General features: G+C 38.2%; 1 protein-coding gene across 1 annotated transcript; it reads right to left on the bottom strand.

Moving 5' to 3' along the window:
* Positions 1-1312: 1312 nt before the first annotated feature.
* Positions 1313-3265, bottom strand: LOC141780500 (eukaryotic translation initiation factor 1). Its single transcript, XM_074655764.1, has 4 exons — positions 3020-3265; positions 2167-2330; positions 1894-1995; positions 1313-1770 (listed from the first exon to the last, which is right to left on the bottom strand). The coding sequence occupies exons 1-4, from the start codon at positions 3048-3050 to the stop codon at positions 1726-1728; spliced, it is 342 nt and encodes a 113-aa protein (XP_074511865.1). The 5' UTR covers positions 3051-3265; the 3' UTR covers positions 1313-1725.
* Positions 3266-15689: the final 12424 nt, after the last annotated feature.

Below are 15689 nucleotides of genomic sequence, written 5' to 3' on the forward strand. Positions count from 1 at the left end.
GGTTTACGCATTTAACAAATCTTTGGAGCATATTTACTGATCATTGATAAGGTTTCATTTTTTTTTTATAAATATTAATTTTATATTTTCAAAATTCCTCTCCAAGTATAAGCAAGGGTTCCTCTTTTTGTACAGAAACTGGCAGTTTTCCCAAATACAATAACGTGTTGTTTGTCCTTGTTAAAATTGGGCTAAATTGATATTTAATGAGGTTTCATGTGTAAAACAGAAACCTGTAGTGGCGAAGAAATATATTAAATGGAAATACATAGTGCTCAAATGAATGTACTTTAAGTTACCAGATCTAAATGCTTGTTCAGCTCCTCTAATGAATTCCCAGTATATATATTATTGTATTATTACTCAAACTTTGTGATGCAGTGTGATGAGTAATTACTGTAAACAAAAAGATGCAGAGGTCGACACCGAAAAGCAAAGTGAAGACAAATAAAATCACCGACACATGTACAAAAAACAGGACATGCTTCTCAACTGCAGACATTTTATTGAACCAAATGTGGATTTTGCAAAACAGACTTGCTCTCCATCACCCTCAGTCACAGGAGCACAGTGTGACCTGGCCATGGCTTTGATTTTTACTGTATTACTTCAGCAACTCTACATCTTAACTTATGTTTATAAATTATTGCATTATATAGGAAAATTAAAGATTCAAGTGTTCATAACCGCAGGTGTGGTAACAGGTTTGTTTTTGGACCACACCAGAAAGCTGGTCAAGTGCCAGAGTAGGAAACTCACTTCATTTACTGGCAAATCCAAAATTATCCTCAATGTTAAGAATTAAGAATCATACTGTCACCGAGCTACAGCCGAATATTACCAGTATTTGATTTCACTTCCCACTCTGGAGGGTTCATCTGATCACATATTAAACCGACTCAGCCTTCCACATTACAGGCCTCGCTTTGACCACTGAACGCCCATTCAATTTTAATACTTGGATTGGCTGCAAAAACAACTAAAAATGAGTTAGAAAAAACATGCCATTAAATGAGGAGCAAAACACAAATTTGCTGGATGGGGTGGTGAAGATGGTCAGTACTTTACACAATCTCTGCTCTGTAACCTGAGAGCAGGTGGCTGGGCATGTGAAGCAGACGGAAACGAGGGAAATCACGCATGTTGGCTCACTGCAGAGACTGGCTTCTGCAGCAAATGCCTCCACACCCTTACGTCCCCTCCTCCCACCTGCAGCCTTTGCGCTTCTAAAATGTACCCACTTCAGCAGTAAACAGTTATAAAGTCTATGACCTTCCTGTACAAACCCAGTCCCCATGACACCACTCCAACATATGGAGACTCAAAGTTTTATTGAAACACCTTGAATACAAAACAAAAGAGTTACATGAAACGGTGCCTCCTAGTTATGGCACAGGACCTAAAAAGAAAAAATTAAAAAAAGGAAATAAACAAAAAGGGGGAAAGGAAGGAGGAAGTGTGTGTGGGAGGGTCATCACCACTCATCCCTGATGTTTGGAGCTGCAGTGGTGTGTCTTTGTGAGAGCGAGCCTGCCCCCTGGTGTTGTTGGGGTGCGGTGGTGTTACAGGATCCCATGTTTGTCAGAGGTAATTCATGTGTTGGTTAATAGGAGCTGGTGGGGTTGCAAGGGGGGAGAGGGGAAAGGAAGAGCAACAGCAGCACATAGGAGGAGGGGGAGTTTAATGGCCTTCTAAGAGAGAAGGGGAGAGGGCTGCTAGCAGCTTCTAGAAGCCGTGGACTTTGAGCTGCTCCTCCTTGGCCAGGCCAATCTGTGGAAAAAGAAACGAGAGATCAATAAATGAAAATGACCTCCAGTCTGTGCCTCAAGTCGGCACTGTTGTACATAGCAGGAAAACAACCATGTTGGGTTTTTTTAACAACAAAAGACTCACCTCGATGAGGAACTGGCAGATATTCTTGCGCTGGTCTCCCTGCAGCTGGATCACTTCACCATACTCTGGGTGCTCAATCACTGTCCCATTGCACGCAAACTTCTGTTAAGGTCAAAGAGGGTAAAAAACAATGAGTCAGTGTTTGCAGGGAGCTAAAAACACACCAACCCTGCAGCAGCATGTGGTAAAAGCTTACAGCATAAAAACAAAAACAGTATTAACCACAAACTAAGACCGCTATTGCTCAAACCAGACCCCACCCCAGGGTAGTACCTTCTTGAAGGCCTTGACTAGCTTCTTCTTGTCATAGTCGTCGGCAATGCCCTGGACAGTGGTGAGGGTCTTCCTGCCGTTCCGCTGTTGAATCCTTATGTGGATATAGTCCTCTGTCCCGGATGGGATGAGGTCGAGACCCTTACTTGCATCAGCAAAGGGGTCTGGAGGGGAGAGAGTGGTAGAAGGACAAGAAACAGACAATGAGCCAAAGCAAAAAAAACGAAATGTTTCACTAAAGCTACAAAACCAATACTTCATCTTCCATGTATTGACATCTGGCAGATCCCTCTGATTGCATATTTTGTGTTGAAGAACTGCGCAGACGTAGGAAGCTAAATATACAGCTAAACAGCTTACAGGAGGCTGGCAGGCAGCGGTGGTTGTCTAGCCAGTAGCACATTGTGTGCTTTAAGCGACACCCTTCAACAGGACTGAACATGGACTGACAAGAGACATGACAACTTTCACTTTCTGTGCATGAATCAAGCCCTAAAAAGTGAAATACATGTTATATTGAAGTTGATCCAGCCTTCTCAAGTCGACCACGTCTGAAGAATAAGCTAACGTAGCACATATTTGAGGGCTAATGGCGGCCAGTGTGAGCAAAGAGGCCTGCTTAGGAGCTAAAAAATGAGCATAAATAACTGCCAAATTAACACATTAAAGATTTCACGAGTTATAATTTATGTTGATCTGATTGCTTTGATGATGAAACGTGGTAATAAACAGTTAGATCGCGTATAAAGCGCGTGACACCTCGACGTCAAGGCGGATGCTAACAGTTAGCTTCGTTAGCTCGCGCCCTTCCCCCACCTCACTGCCGTTAAAGCTTCTGATAAACACAACTCACCAAAGTGTTGGAGGTTCTGGATACCGGACATACGATAAGGTTGGCTTTCCTTTCGGATAGTAAATTGGTTAACGAGCAGTTCGTCGGCTAACTTTGACTCTTTGTGTTCCTGGGTTTGTCGGTTGTTTGGCCTCTTCACGGTAGACGACGCTCAACTCTCTGCTCGGACAGCTCACACAAAATGGAGGAGTCTCTCTCCAGCCCGGTGCTGTTAAACGGTGGAAAACAAGCCTTTATAGCTCCGCCCTCCGATACGTCATCACGTAGCAGACGTACGCACAGGGACGTTGTCGGCAGCCACGCCCTGATATGTCCTAACTTTACTGGAAAGGTGACGTCATCAAGTCAGAATTATTTGCACCAGGGAAATGACCAAAAACAAAGAAATAGTTTTTTTTTTATCTTTAGGGTTCTCAATGAAATATACCCCTCTGCTTAATTCTTTAATCCACACTGGATTTTCCTGCAACGCCAGTACTGACACTCTGGAAAGTCACGTTTATTTTGTTTAACTTTATTTAACCATACCTCAATTTCACTACTGCTGAAGTTCTTCTTCTTACAGCCCTTTTTGGTGGCATCTCTCTAGTTTTTGGGCATTTTTTGAGTATTTGCACACGGCACAACACCTGCCCTGTTTAGGAGGCGTTACCTATGCTGTGCTGATAATAAACAATCGGCCACACGCCTCTAATTTATGATCAAGTGGGATTCATCATCCAGCACACCTGGTTAAGAGCAGATTTGGATGATCAGAACCTTTGGTGCATCTGGAGTTGACTTCTCTTATTTTTTCTCTTAAACTGAAATGAACAACTTTTATTAAAGGGACTATTTGTAACTTTTTAAGCGTATAAATGTAGCGGGTCGCGCTCGCATATGCGCGCTCGCATATGCGCGCTCGCGTGTGGCTGGAGCCTCGTCTCCGCTGCCTGCTCTCCTTCACTCAGAATGCGCGCGCGTCCTCGCTGTCTCGCGTCTAGACGTGAACGCGCGCTCACTACACACTGCAGAATAGTTAGTTTAGCTCTGAGAATATCTAGTGAATGCACAGGGGACGTTTGTGCAGAAATAAATGCTGCAGTTCCTCCAGACCAACAGAGCTTTCCCATGTCTTGTGAAGTGACGGAGCTCTTCAGAGAATTACGTTACCCTCTCGTTACCGACCGGGTGCCAGTGTCTCCTCTGTTCTCTCCGGCTGCGGGCGGAGAGAACAGGGAGACACGCTGCAGAGCGCCGCTGCTTCAGCCTGCACTTAGGCAGGAAAAGCCAACATTAGGATCAGATCTAAATCATGTTCATGGAGAGACCTTCGTCTGGTCAGCTAACATTACTGCCAAGCAGCTGAAATATAGAGTGATATTGTGCTTTTAGCTGACGTGTGTCGCCTCACTGTTTTGAGCGATGCTCGTTCAGGTATATTTAGAGCGAGCAAGCGTGAGCCCGACGCTGACTTTCGTTGATTTCACAGCCACAGGTGTCGCTGTTAAGAAGCATTTCTGAAAGTTACAAATAGTCCCTTTAATCATTATATTGTTCGAGAGTATTGGAATCAATGCTGCTCATATTCTGCCTTAGTGCATCAATCTTATTCACAAAATAATCATTAAAATAATTGGTTATATCAAATGGTTTAGTTAAAAACCTGCCATCCGACTGCACAAAAGAAGGGCTCCCAGTTTTCTTTCTTTCTTATATACAGTGGAGGAAATAAGTATTTGATCCCTTGCCGATTTTGTAAGTTTGCCCACTTACAAAGAAAGGAACGGTCTATAATTTTAATGGTAGGTTTATTTTAGCAGTGAGAGACAGAATATAAAAAAAAATCCAGAAAATCACATCATATAAAAGTTATAAATTCATTTGTATTTTATTGTGGGAAATAAGTATTTGATCCCCTAGCAAAACATGACTCAGTACTTGGTGGAGAAACGTTGCTGGCAAGCACAGAGGTCAGACGTTTCTTGTAGATGGTCAACAGGTTTGCGTACATCTCAGGGGGGATTTTGGTCGACTCCTCTTTGCAGATCATCTCCAAATCCTTAAGGTTTCGAGACTGTCGCTTTGCAACTCGAAGCTTCAGCTCCCTCCACAGATTTTCTATGGAATTAAGGTCCGGAGACTGGCCACGCCACTCCATGACCTTAATGTGCTTCTTCTTGAGCCACTCCTTTGTTGCCTTGGCCGTATGTTTTGGGTCATTGTCGTGCTGAAAGACCAATCCACGACCCATTTTCAGTGTCCTGGCTGAGGGAAGGAGGTTGTCGTCCAACATTTCACGGTACATGGCCCCGTCCATCCTCCCTTCAATGCGGTGAAGTCGTCCTGTCCATTAACAGAGAAACACCCCCAAAACATAATGTTTCCACCTCCATGGTTGACGGTGGGGATGGTGTTTTCGGGGTTATAGTCAGCATTTCTCTTCCTCCAAACACGGCGAGTCGAGTTGATGCCAAAGAGCTCGATTTTGGTCTCATCTGACCACATCACCTTCTCCCAAGCCTTCTCTGAATCATTCAGGTGTTCACTGGCAAACAGACGGGCCTGTACATGTGCCTTCTTGAGCAGGGGGACCTTGCGGGCGCTGCAGGATTTTAATCCATTACGGTGTAGTGTGTTACCAATGGTTTTCTTGGTGATTGTGGTCCCAGCTGTCTTGCGATCATTAAGAAGTTCCTCCCGTGTATTTCTGGGCTGATCCCTCACCTTTCTCATGATCATCGATATCCCACGAGACGAGATCTTGCGTGGAGCCCCAGACCGAGGGCGATTGATGGTCATTTTGTGTTTCTTCCATTTCCGAATAATGGCACCAACAGTTGTCTACTTCTCACAAAGCTGCTTGCTGATGGTCTTGCAGCCCATTCCAGCCTTGTGCAGGTCTACAATCTTGTCCCTGACGTCCTTAGACAGCCCTTTGGTCTTGTCCATGGTGGAGAGGTTGGAATCTGATTGTGGACAGGTGTCTTTTATACAGGTAATGAGTTGACACAGTTGTCTTTTATACAGGTCACGAGTTGAGATTCGGAGTACTTTCTTAAAGCGAGAGGACTAATTTAACCGGTCTGTGGGGGACAGAATTCTTGCTGGTTGCTAGGGGATCAAATACTTATTTCCCACAATAAAATACAAATTAATTTATAACTTTTATATGATGAGATTTTCTGGAATTTGTTTTTAATATTCTGTCTCTCACTGTTAAAATAAACCTACCATTAAAATTATAGACCGTTCTTTTCTTTGTAAGTGGGCAAACTTACAAAATCGGCAAAGGATCAAATACTTATTTCCTCCACTGTATGTATATATATGTTTTTGTTTTTATTTTGTTATTTTTATTTATTATTCAATTGCAATATTGTTCACCTGACAGTCATGCCAATAAAGCAAATTGAATTGAATTGAATTGAGAATTTTTCTTTCTTTAAGGTTCTCAATGAAATATACCCCTCTGCTTAATTCATAAGAAATTGTTTTGGTTTTGATCACAATAATTGCTTGTTCTGTGATGAACACATTGAAACTACAGAACATTTCTTTTATGAATGTATTTTTGCTAATAAGATAAGATAAGATAAGATAAGATATTCCTCTATTATTCCTGCAGTGGGCAAATTTGCAGTTTACAGCAGCAAAGGGGATAGTGCAAAAAACAAGAGGTATCAGCTAACACAGGAAGAGTTAAAGGTCGTAGGCCTTGATGAACAGGTGGTGTTTGAGGTGTTTTATGAAAGTGTCCAGGGATGAAGCATTTCTTATTTCAGGAGGGAGAGAGTTCCAGAGGGCCACGATGCTGAAGGCTCTGTCACCAAATGTTCTCAGTCGGGTGTGGGGGGTGGAGAGAAATGACCAAAACAAAGAAATAGAGAACATTTTTTTGTCTCTTTATTGAACATAGTGAACAGACAGACATTCAAAACAGATCATTGACATTCTCCCAGTGTGTAAAAAATATAGATGTGAATCAAATGAAATGTGGAAAGTAAATAAATTAAATCCACTTTGTGTATAATAACATATGATTATAGCATTTATTTATTGATTCTGATAGAATAGCATTTTGTTTTTAGAACAATAAAACAATCCCCAGTGATAATTAACCGATCTTATACCATGCCCTTTTCCCACCTGAGAAAGGTTCACAAATTTAACACATTTTTGGAACATATTTACTGATAATTGATAAGGTTTAATTTTTTTTTAGGAATATTAATTTTATATTTTCAAAATTCCTCTCAAAGTACAAGCAAGGGTTCCTCTTTTTGTACATAAATTAGCAGTTTTCCCAAATAAAAGTTTTTTTTTTTTGTCCTTGTTAAAATTGGGCTAAATTGATACTTCATGAGGTTTCATGTGTAATACAGAAACCTGTAGTGGAGAAGAAATACATTAAACGGAAATAAATAATAGTAGTGCTATATAAACATAATAAATAAACAACAACATCAAAAAAGTCAATATACCTTAATCCGGGGCTACAAAAAATAATTATTTAAAATATAACAATGTACGTTCCCTTCTTATGTGTGTCATAAAGGTTAATGTACTAATTGAACTCAACTAGAAAAAGGAGAAGCCTTATGTGTGTAAAATGTATCAACTACATGTATAAGATGTGTCATGTAACACAAAGATTTATTATTATATTTTAATATTGTGATAATGTGCACTCTTGTTGTTGTAAACAAATGTCTCTCTCCAAAAACACAAATGAGCAGGTGCAGTGACAAAACAAATAGGCTACATAACTGTTTCTGGTTCAGCTCCACAAAAGGTGCATTTAAAATCTATGTCAACAACTTTGGAAATCATTTTGTCACATAGGTAAATGTTATGTAAGATTTTAAAGTGAATTTCTCTGATGTTGTGGGGCATAACCATGCTTTGTGTCAGTTTATATTATCTAATTATGCAAAACTGAGAATATAAACTGGAGAAGGGCTTGGCTTTTACTTTATAGTGTATTTCAAACAAAGCTAAGGAAGCACATTTCACAATTGTACATAGAATATACCCTGCTCATTGTTTTATCTCTAAATTAAAAGACATTGATATTTCTTGTTTGTAAACGTAATAATTTCTCACCTATTTTGTTATTTTGGACGAGTGGAGTCTAATTTTTTTTAAACTACTACTTCTGTCTAGTCCTTTAACCTCAAAGATATTATTTGTTACTATGATAGTCCAGATGATGGCACTGTTGAATATCAGGAACTCCATATCCTATTCCTTGTCACAACCATTCCACAAGCAAACAGGAACTTTGTATATTATCTCTGCACTTTTAACATAAACTATCACACAATTTTAAAATATTAAGTTAATAAATAGTGTGTTTTGGTTAGTTTGTAATAATCCTACATTAGGTAACGGAAGGAACTAAGAGAACAACACATATAGCTTTAGTTTTATATAATATTGCAATACTTTTAGACACTTCTTTTTTTACATTGTTATGTTTCCAGCATAATTTATGATCAATTATCAATAGTAGCAGTATAAAGTAGCAGAAAATTAAAATACTTAGGTAAAGTACAAATAACTCAAAATTGTACCTAAGTAACGTATGAGTAAATGCAGACTGTGACTAAGTAGGCTACATTTACTCAAGTACTGTTTTGTACAGTACAGTACAATTTTGACATTCTTCTACTATACTGTACTTGCGTATTTCCGTTTTATGCTACGTTATACTTCTACTCCACTACATCTCAGAGGGAAATATTGTACTTTTTACTGCTCAACATTTACAAGATATGTTTATATGATACGATGCAGTATTATACTACTAATCTACTCTGTAGTATACCAAGTATACAAAGTGTGTAAATCTGGCTCCACATTGACAAATAACAACATTAAAATGCTCTTACATTCATTTGTTTGTGATAAAACAGAATAATGTAATATTAAATAGTAATTTAACACTTTAAAAGGAGCCATTCTGCATACTAAATACTTTAAGTACATTGAGCTGATAATACTTCTCTACTGTTATTAAGTAACATTTTATATATACATTTTTATATACATTATATATATATGTGTGTGTGTGTGTGTGTGTGTGTGTGTGTGTGTGTGTGTGTGTGTGTGTGTGTGTGTGTGTGTGTGTGTGTGTGTGTGTGAGTGAGTGGGTGTGTATGTGTGTGTAAAAGTAGTTTTACCAGTGTCAAAATACTCTGTTATAAGAATATATATTTAAGATAAATTATATACATATATATATATATATATATATATGTGTGTGTGTGTGTGTGTGTGTGTAAAAGTAGTTATACCACAAATATGTAAAAGTAGTTATACCACATATATGTGTATATATATATGTATATATAATTATATGTATATATATATATCATTATATGTATATATATAATTTAGATATGTATATATATATATATATATAAATATATCTATATATAAATATATCTATAGATAAATATCTATATCTGTAGATATAGATATATATCTATAGATATATAGATATTCAAAGATCGTAAAGTAAAGTAAAGTAAAGTAGAGTAAAGTAAAGTAAAGTAAAGTAAAGTAAAGTAAAGTAAAGTAAAGTAAAGTAAAGTAAAGTAAAGTAAAGTAAGCACTAAGTTGATTTTCCGCTTCGCGCTGCCGTGCATCTATTTTGTCCCTTGTAGGGACCCGTGTCTGAGTTTGACTCCATGGCAACGCAGCTGCCGCCACAGCTACTTCCGGTTGTTTTCATCTCTTCAGCTGCAGTTAACGATGAAAAATGGGATTAATGTGACTTTACCTTAAATATACCAACTTTACATTGATTGCACAAGACGTATTTATGGAGATACAGCACCCCTCAGAACGGTAAGACGTTAGCACTATTAAAGATGTAACAACTTGCCCTGTACTGTGACGTTAACGTTAACGGTTGTCTTTGTTAGCTAACTAAATACATTTTACAAAACTGTTAATGCTCGTGAACAATCATGTTCACGAGCATTAACACTGTGAGGGACCATTCCTCACTACAAGTACTTTCACTTGAGTCCATGTTACTGCTGTTATCTTAGATACTTGTGTACTTTTACCTACTTAGATAGTTAAGTATTTTGGAAGCACTGTTTTCTGCCTTTGCGTTATTTCTAATTATCTTTTTCTATTAAAGGATTTGAGTACTTTTTTCACCACTAAAGGGTCACAAGAAGCAACATGATTCACCTTTATGATGTTTGCAGTCTAGACACTTGCAGATAAAAAATAATTAACGTTACAGGTGTGTAAAATATATACATAAAAAATGCTAGAGCATGCACGTTTGATTGCATTGAAATATTCTACCAGTATACCAGGACTGTAAATGTCCTGTTTGTGAATAACAGAAGACAGGACTTCCTAAGTGCACTTTCAGTATGATCAGTGATGGAAGAAGTGTTCAGATCCTTTAGGCTACTGCAGTAAAAGTACTAATACCATACTGAAAATACTCCACTATAAGTTAAAGTCCTGCATTCAAAACCTTATTTAAGTCAAAAGTATTATTGTCAAAATGTAGTTAATGTACTTAAAGTAAAAGTATAGATGTGTCAGTAAAATGTTCCCTCTCAGTGTTTTCCTATTCTATCTGATGTTTCAGGATTAATATAACTGCTGCATTAATGTGTATGTTGCATTTTAACTCCTTTATATCCTGTTGGATAGTTTAATCTATAGCAATGCATCATGGTCTATAAGATCATCATATGTTTGTAGCCGTCCTGTGAGAACCACGTATCTCTTAAAAGTCAGAAAAACAGACTGTTTTCAGCTTTGTGATGATGCATTTTCCAGCTGATCCAAGAGGCTTTTTAAAGAGTTTATTTGGCTTCAGAAGGAGAAGGATTTTCTCAACACATAAAGTAACACTTCGTCCTTCAGTTTATCACAAACATTCAACATCAACACATCTGGAGATACCTGGTTTTCACTGGACAGGAAGTAACTAAAGATGTCAGATAAATGTAGTGGAGTAAAAAGTACAATATTTACCTCTGAGATGTAGTGGAGGAGAAGTAGAAAGCAGAAATTGGAAATACTCAAGTAAAGTACAATTACCTTAAATTTGTACTTAAGTACAGTACTTGAGTAAATGTACTTAATTATATTCCATCACTAACATATAGTACTTGCTTTAGTGGTGGGAAATGTATTTAACTTGGATCCTTTTCTAAAATAAAAGTACAAATACAACAGTATAAAATTACTCTATCACAAGTAAAAGTTCTGCATTAAAAATTTTACTAAGGTAAAAGTACAGTAAACTATTATCAGCTAAATGTACTTAAAGTATCAAAAGTAGAAGTTCTGATTGTGCAGAGTGTTAATTAATATCTGATATTTTATTATTATTATTATTATTATTGACACATTAATGTAAACTAACATTGCTGTTACTGGTCGAGCTAATTTTAATTGATGGTATTTTATGAGCTCATCATATGTTTTTGATTTAAATTTAAATCTAAAGTAACTATAGCCGTTAAATAAATGTTGTAGAGTAAAAAGTACAATACAGTAGCTTAAAATGGAGAAATTGTACTTAAGTGCAGTACTTGAGTAAATGTACTTAGTTCTTTCCACTACTGGCTATACTAAACATAGAAGAAAATAAACAGAGGCTTTTGAAAAAGCCTAAATATTGAGTAATAAAGATTTTAACTGTTATTCTTTTCCATCAGAATTCCCTGAGATGTGAGCCTTGTGACAGTTAAATGTGTCTTCTCAGGAAGAGACAATGCACGTAAGAAAGAACACTTATCTACTAATACGAATGTATTCAGCTCTACTCTGTTAGATGCAGTCATACATTTCGTTTGTCCTGTTCCTCAGGTGTTATCTATCTGGGAGCTTTCCATCCCTCTCCCTGCAGTGCTGCTGATTACTGTGAGTCTTTACATGATCGTCCTGGGGGTTGGGCTGTGGATCCGATACTGCCTCAAGGTTGGTGCTGCGCTAGGCCCGGTCACTGTTCCCTACAGAGCAGGGGGCCTTAATCCTTATTACAACTTGTAAAATGTAAAATAAATAAAATGTGTTGTTTACTGGAGCTTGCACAAAACTTGGACGCATGGTTGTAGAGGGGAAAAAAAGGAAAGTGGACTGACCTCCGCTTAAATTGTTTTGTTTGTGGCTTCCTCTGGTGTTAGAAACCAGACAAACTATGCTTTCGTGAGACACATCTATTATTTTTTTTCAATGTCTTGCTAATATCTTTTAGGCTCACTTGCACGTTTAACATGGTCTGACGTTATTCATGTTCTCTACCATGTGTGACAGGAACATTTGGGGAGAAGAACAGGACATAAAGTTGGTTAATTATCACTGGGTATTGTCTTATTTTTCTAAAAACAAAATGTTATTCTGTCAGAATTATTAAACAGATGCTATAATCATATAAAGTTATACACAAGGTGGATTTAAGAATTCAGAACAGACTGATAATCTTGACAATTCAGGACAATAATTTATTTTTAATATGTTGTTGGTTGATTTAACACCAACCCAAATATCAAATTGTAACTCATCTCTTGAACCTCTTTTAATTAATTGATGATTAATCTGTTGGATTTAAGTATTTTTAAAAAACATTTTTTTATTAAAATGTTTCTACAAACACAACAAACTCAGTGATGATTGAAGGGAGCAAATTTTCTTCTTTTGTTATTATTTTTTCAAATCACAATTACATAAAATAACATCTACATATAGTTAGACAAATCAAAAACAAACCAAACAAACAAACAAACCCACACACACACACCATATTTCTGAGTAAAAAGCAATAATATTTCTACATGTACATAGTTAAAGAAACTACTGCACAACTGCTGCACGTTGTATGTATGATATTAGACACTTACATCTATTCATATATATATATTTACAGAGAAAGTTGTAATGAAGCATTTGGCTTCCTCTTCAATTCCTCCTGTTTGCATATAAAAGATCAAGAGGTAATGATGGAACCTTAAATAACTTAATACAGTAGCTGGGAAAGTCTTCATTATTATGCTTGAATTTTTTTTATTGGTTTTTATTGAACAAAAAATCCATTTCCACCTCAGGAGCTTTCCCCCGGAACTAGGAACCTTTTGAGGAACTCTTTGCGTTTCGACCGCAAGGACCAGGGTCTAAATTTAGTTCCGGGGACATTTTCCAGGACCTTTTTACCCTCCAAAAAGGCCCTGGTGTGGGTAGTACTTTCTGAAAGTACTGGAACTTTTGGGGTGGAGTTTACAGAGATGACCATTGCTGATTGGTCAAACACACACAGCGCCGCTGCTTCAACCGTACCGCTTCATTCATAAACAAGAAAGTACTCTAGTATCAATTTCGGACCATTTTAGGACGAGAAAAGAGCGTTACTCTTTGTTTGATAACATTAAAAGAGAGAGAGAGAGATCGCGAGGGCGAGCGGTGTTGTAAATGAGAGAAAGAAAAGTTATTTTATGAGTGTTTCACAGCGGTTATGTTCTAAAGCACAAATAAATAACCATCAAACATACAACAGATGATTTACTGTGGAGACATTCATTACATCCAACGTACAACAGTAAATATATGCTGCTGCAGTGAGACAAACTTTTTTCCAACGTGTTTTTTAGACGAAACAGGCGGACACACTGAACTGCAGAGGGTGTTTTCATGTCGCTTTTTCATACATTAGCGGACTAATTTGCCTGATCTTCACAGGTTTTAACAACCTTTTAGTTCCTTGAAAAGTAGATCTTAGTAGTAGGACATTTTGGTGGAAACCTGGCTAAAAATAGAAATTTGTGGTTAGGTGTATGTTACAGACACACAAGTAAAGAGTACAGAAACGTCAGTGTGGAAAGTGATGCAGATGTTGGTCTCTGTTTTCTCTCCTAAAGGACCGGTGTTCTCCAGAGTGTGGTGACTGTTGTCCAAACATTTCCATATGTGATCAGTGCTTTAAATTTGCACAAATGTGTGACTATCACCCGCCAACCATCCGCTCATGTCGGGCCGTTTCATGCCCTTCTTCTGTAAGTAACCTTCAAACACTCCACACCATTAATCACATCATGTATTCTTTGCATTCCTGCTGACCATACTGTCATTTTATTATGTTAAATAAATAGTTAATAGTTATTCTGTACACCTATGGCGCATCTGTCCATCAAGGGAAATACATATATACAGTCTCTGCTTAAAACCATGTGTATACATTTAAATTTTTCTCTCCATTTTGGTCTTTTCATTGGCACCAAGCCAGTGGGTTCCACCTAAAATTGGTCTGCATTGAAAACACTCACATTGTAGTGTGTGCAAAACTGGATTTCTGAGTTCAAGCTTGTCACTGTCTCACAAACATGGTTCTACTTATCAGTCATGTTAAATAGCCAAGATTGTGTTATTATCACTAACTCTCTCACATATCCAATCTCGCAACACAGGGGACACCGCTCACATACACTATCTTTGTACTCCTTGGCAAAAAGCTCACCATAGAAGGTTGAAATACATCATTTTAGTGAACTCTTGTCTGATATGTTTTCCACAGTGTGCCAGATGGGACTGTGCCTGCACCTGCCAACCTCCAGAGTGTGAGTCCTGCAACTGCCTCTGCTTCGAGATCAGGATCAAGTAGAAGACGAGGATGGAGGTGCACCAATGCTACTATCAGCTGATCAACTACAAGTACTTCAGTTTTGTAGTCTTTTTTTTAAATCTGTCTTTAAAGGAAAGTTTACAGTAGCGAGATAACAAGGAAGAGAGGGAAGAGAGTGACGGGGAATGACTTGAGCCTGAGGTATTTCGGTTCATACTCAGCACGTTAAAGGCCCAGACACACCAACCCAACATCAAAGAACTGAAGGCCGACCGTTGAATCGCCTCGAGTTGCTTTTGTCTTGGCCGACAAGTTGTACTTGAACACATCACAAAGACTACAGCCGACGGCCAGTTAGCACGTACGTTCTGCACCTGCGTGAGATGAAATAACCCTCTACACCAGCAAGCGGTGGTAGTCTGTATTCATCATTCAAAAAGGGAAACCGGAAGACCGAGGACGGCGGATATACAAGCCATTGTTATGATACGTACGTATCAAAGTGGTGTTTGCCGACCATTTTTACACCACTCTCACTCACCAATTAGCTGACCATGATTAAGCTGGCCATCACCAGATGGCCATGTTGTTGTGAAAATATCCTTGCACTGGAATGATCAGATGAGATGAAGATGAAAAATCTAGAAGAACCTTCTTGACTTTACTCGTTGGCTTGCTCTCCTCACTTACGTTTCTCTTCTCGTGCACAGATTCGTTTAGGCTGAACAGCCAATCAGAGCGATGTCTCACCAATGAGCTCCGCCGCCGATTCAGCTTGCTGAATCGGTTGGTGGATGTCAGCTTGCTGAATCGGCCACAAGGCCTCCTCCGACACTCGGCTCGGTGTGTCGGGGCCTTAAACCAGGACCTCCAGGACGCTCAACATGACGGCTCCTCTTTGACTTCTTCTTTTGACCTTTTAAAAAAGACTGAAAATTATTTTGTTACTGCCCCTTTGTCATTTTTAAATGTAATTAACAGAACAGGGTCTGAAGGCTGTATCAAAGTATTTTCTGCTATAAAGTGCTCCAGGGATGTTTTGTAGGCCAATCAGGAAGTTAGCATAGGCACTCCCTTTAAAATGTTTATTTT

The sequence above is a fragment of the Sebastes fasciatus genome, chromosome 13 (genome assembly GCF_043250625.1).
Source record: "Sebastes fasciatus isolate fSebFas1 chromosome 13, fSebFas1.pri, whole genome shotgun sequence".
NCBI classification, from domain to species: domain Eukaryota; kingdom Metazoa; phylum Chordata; class Actinopteri; order Perciformes; family Sebastidae; genus Sebastes; species Sebastes fasciatus.

Coding starts and splice junctions, on each gene's coding strand:
- LOC141780500 (XM_074655764.1), bottom strand. CDS start 3,050: ATGTCCGGTATCCAGAACCTCCAACACTTTG. Junction 1,996..2,166: donor TAGTCAAGGCCTTCAAGAAG/GTACTACCCTGG, acceptor TGACCTTAACAG/AAGTTTGCGTGCAATGGGAC. Junction 1,771..1,893: donor TCTGCCAGTTCCTCATCGAG/GTGAGTCTTTTG, acceptor CTTTTTCCACAG/ATTGGCCTGGCCAAGGAGGA.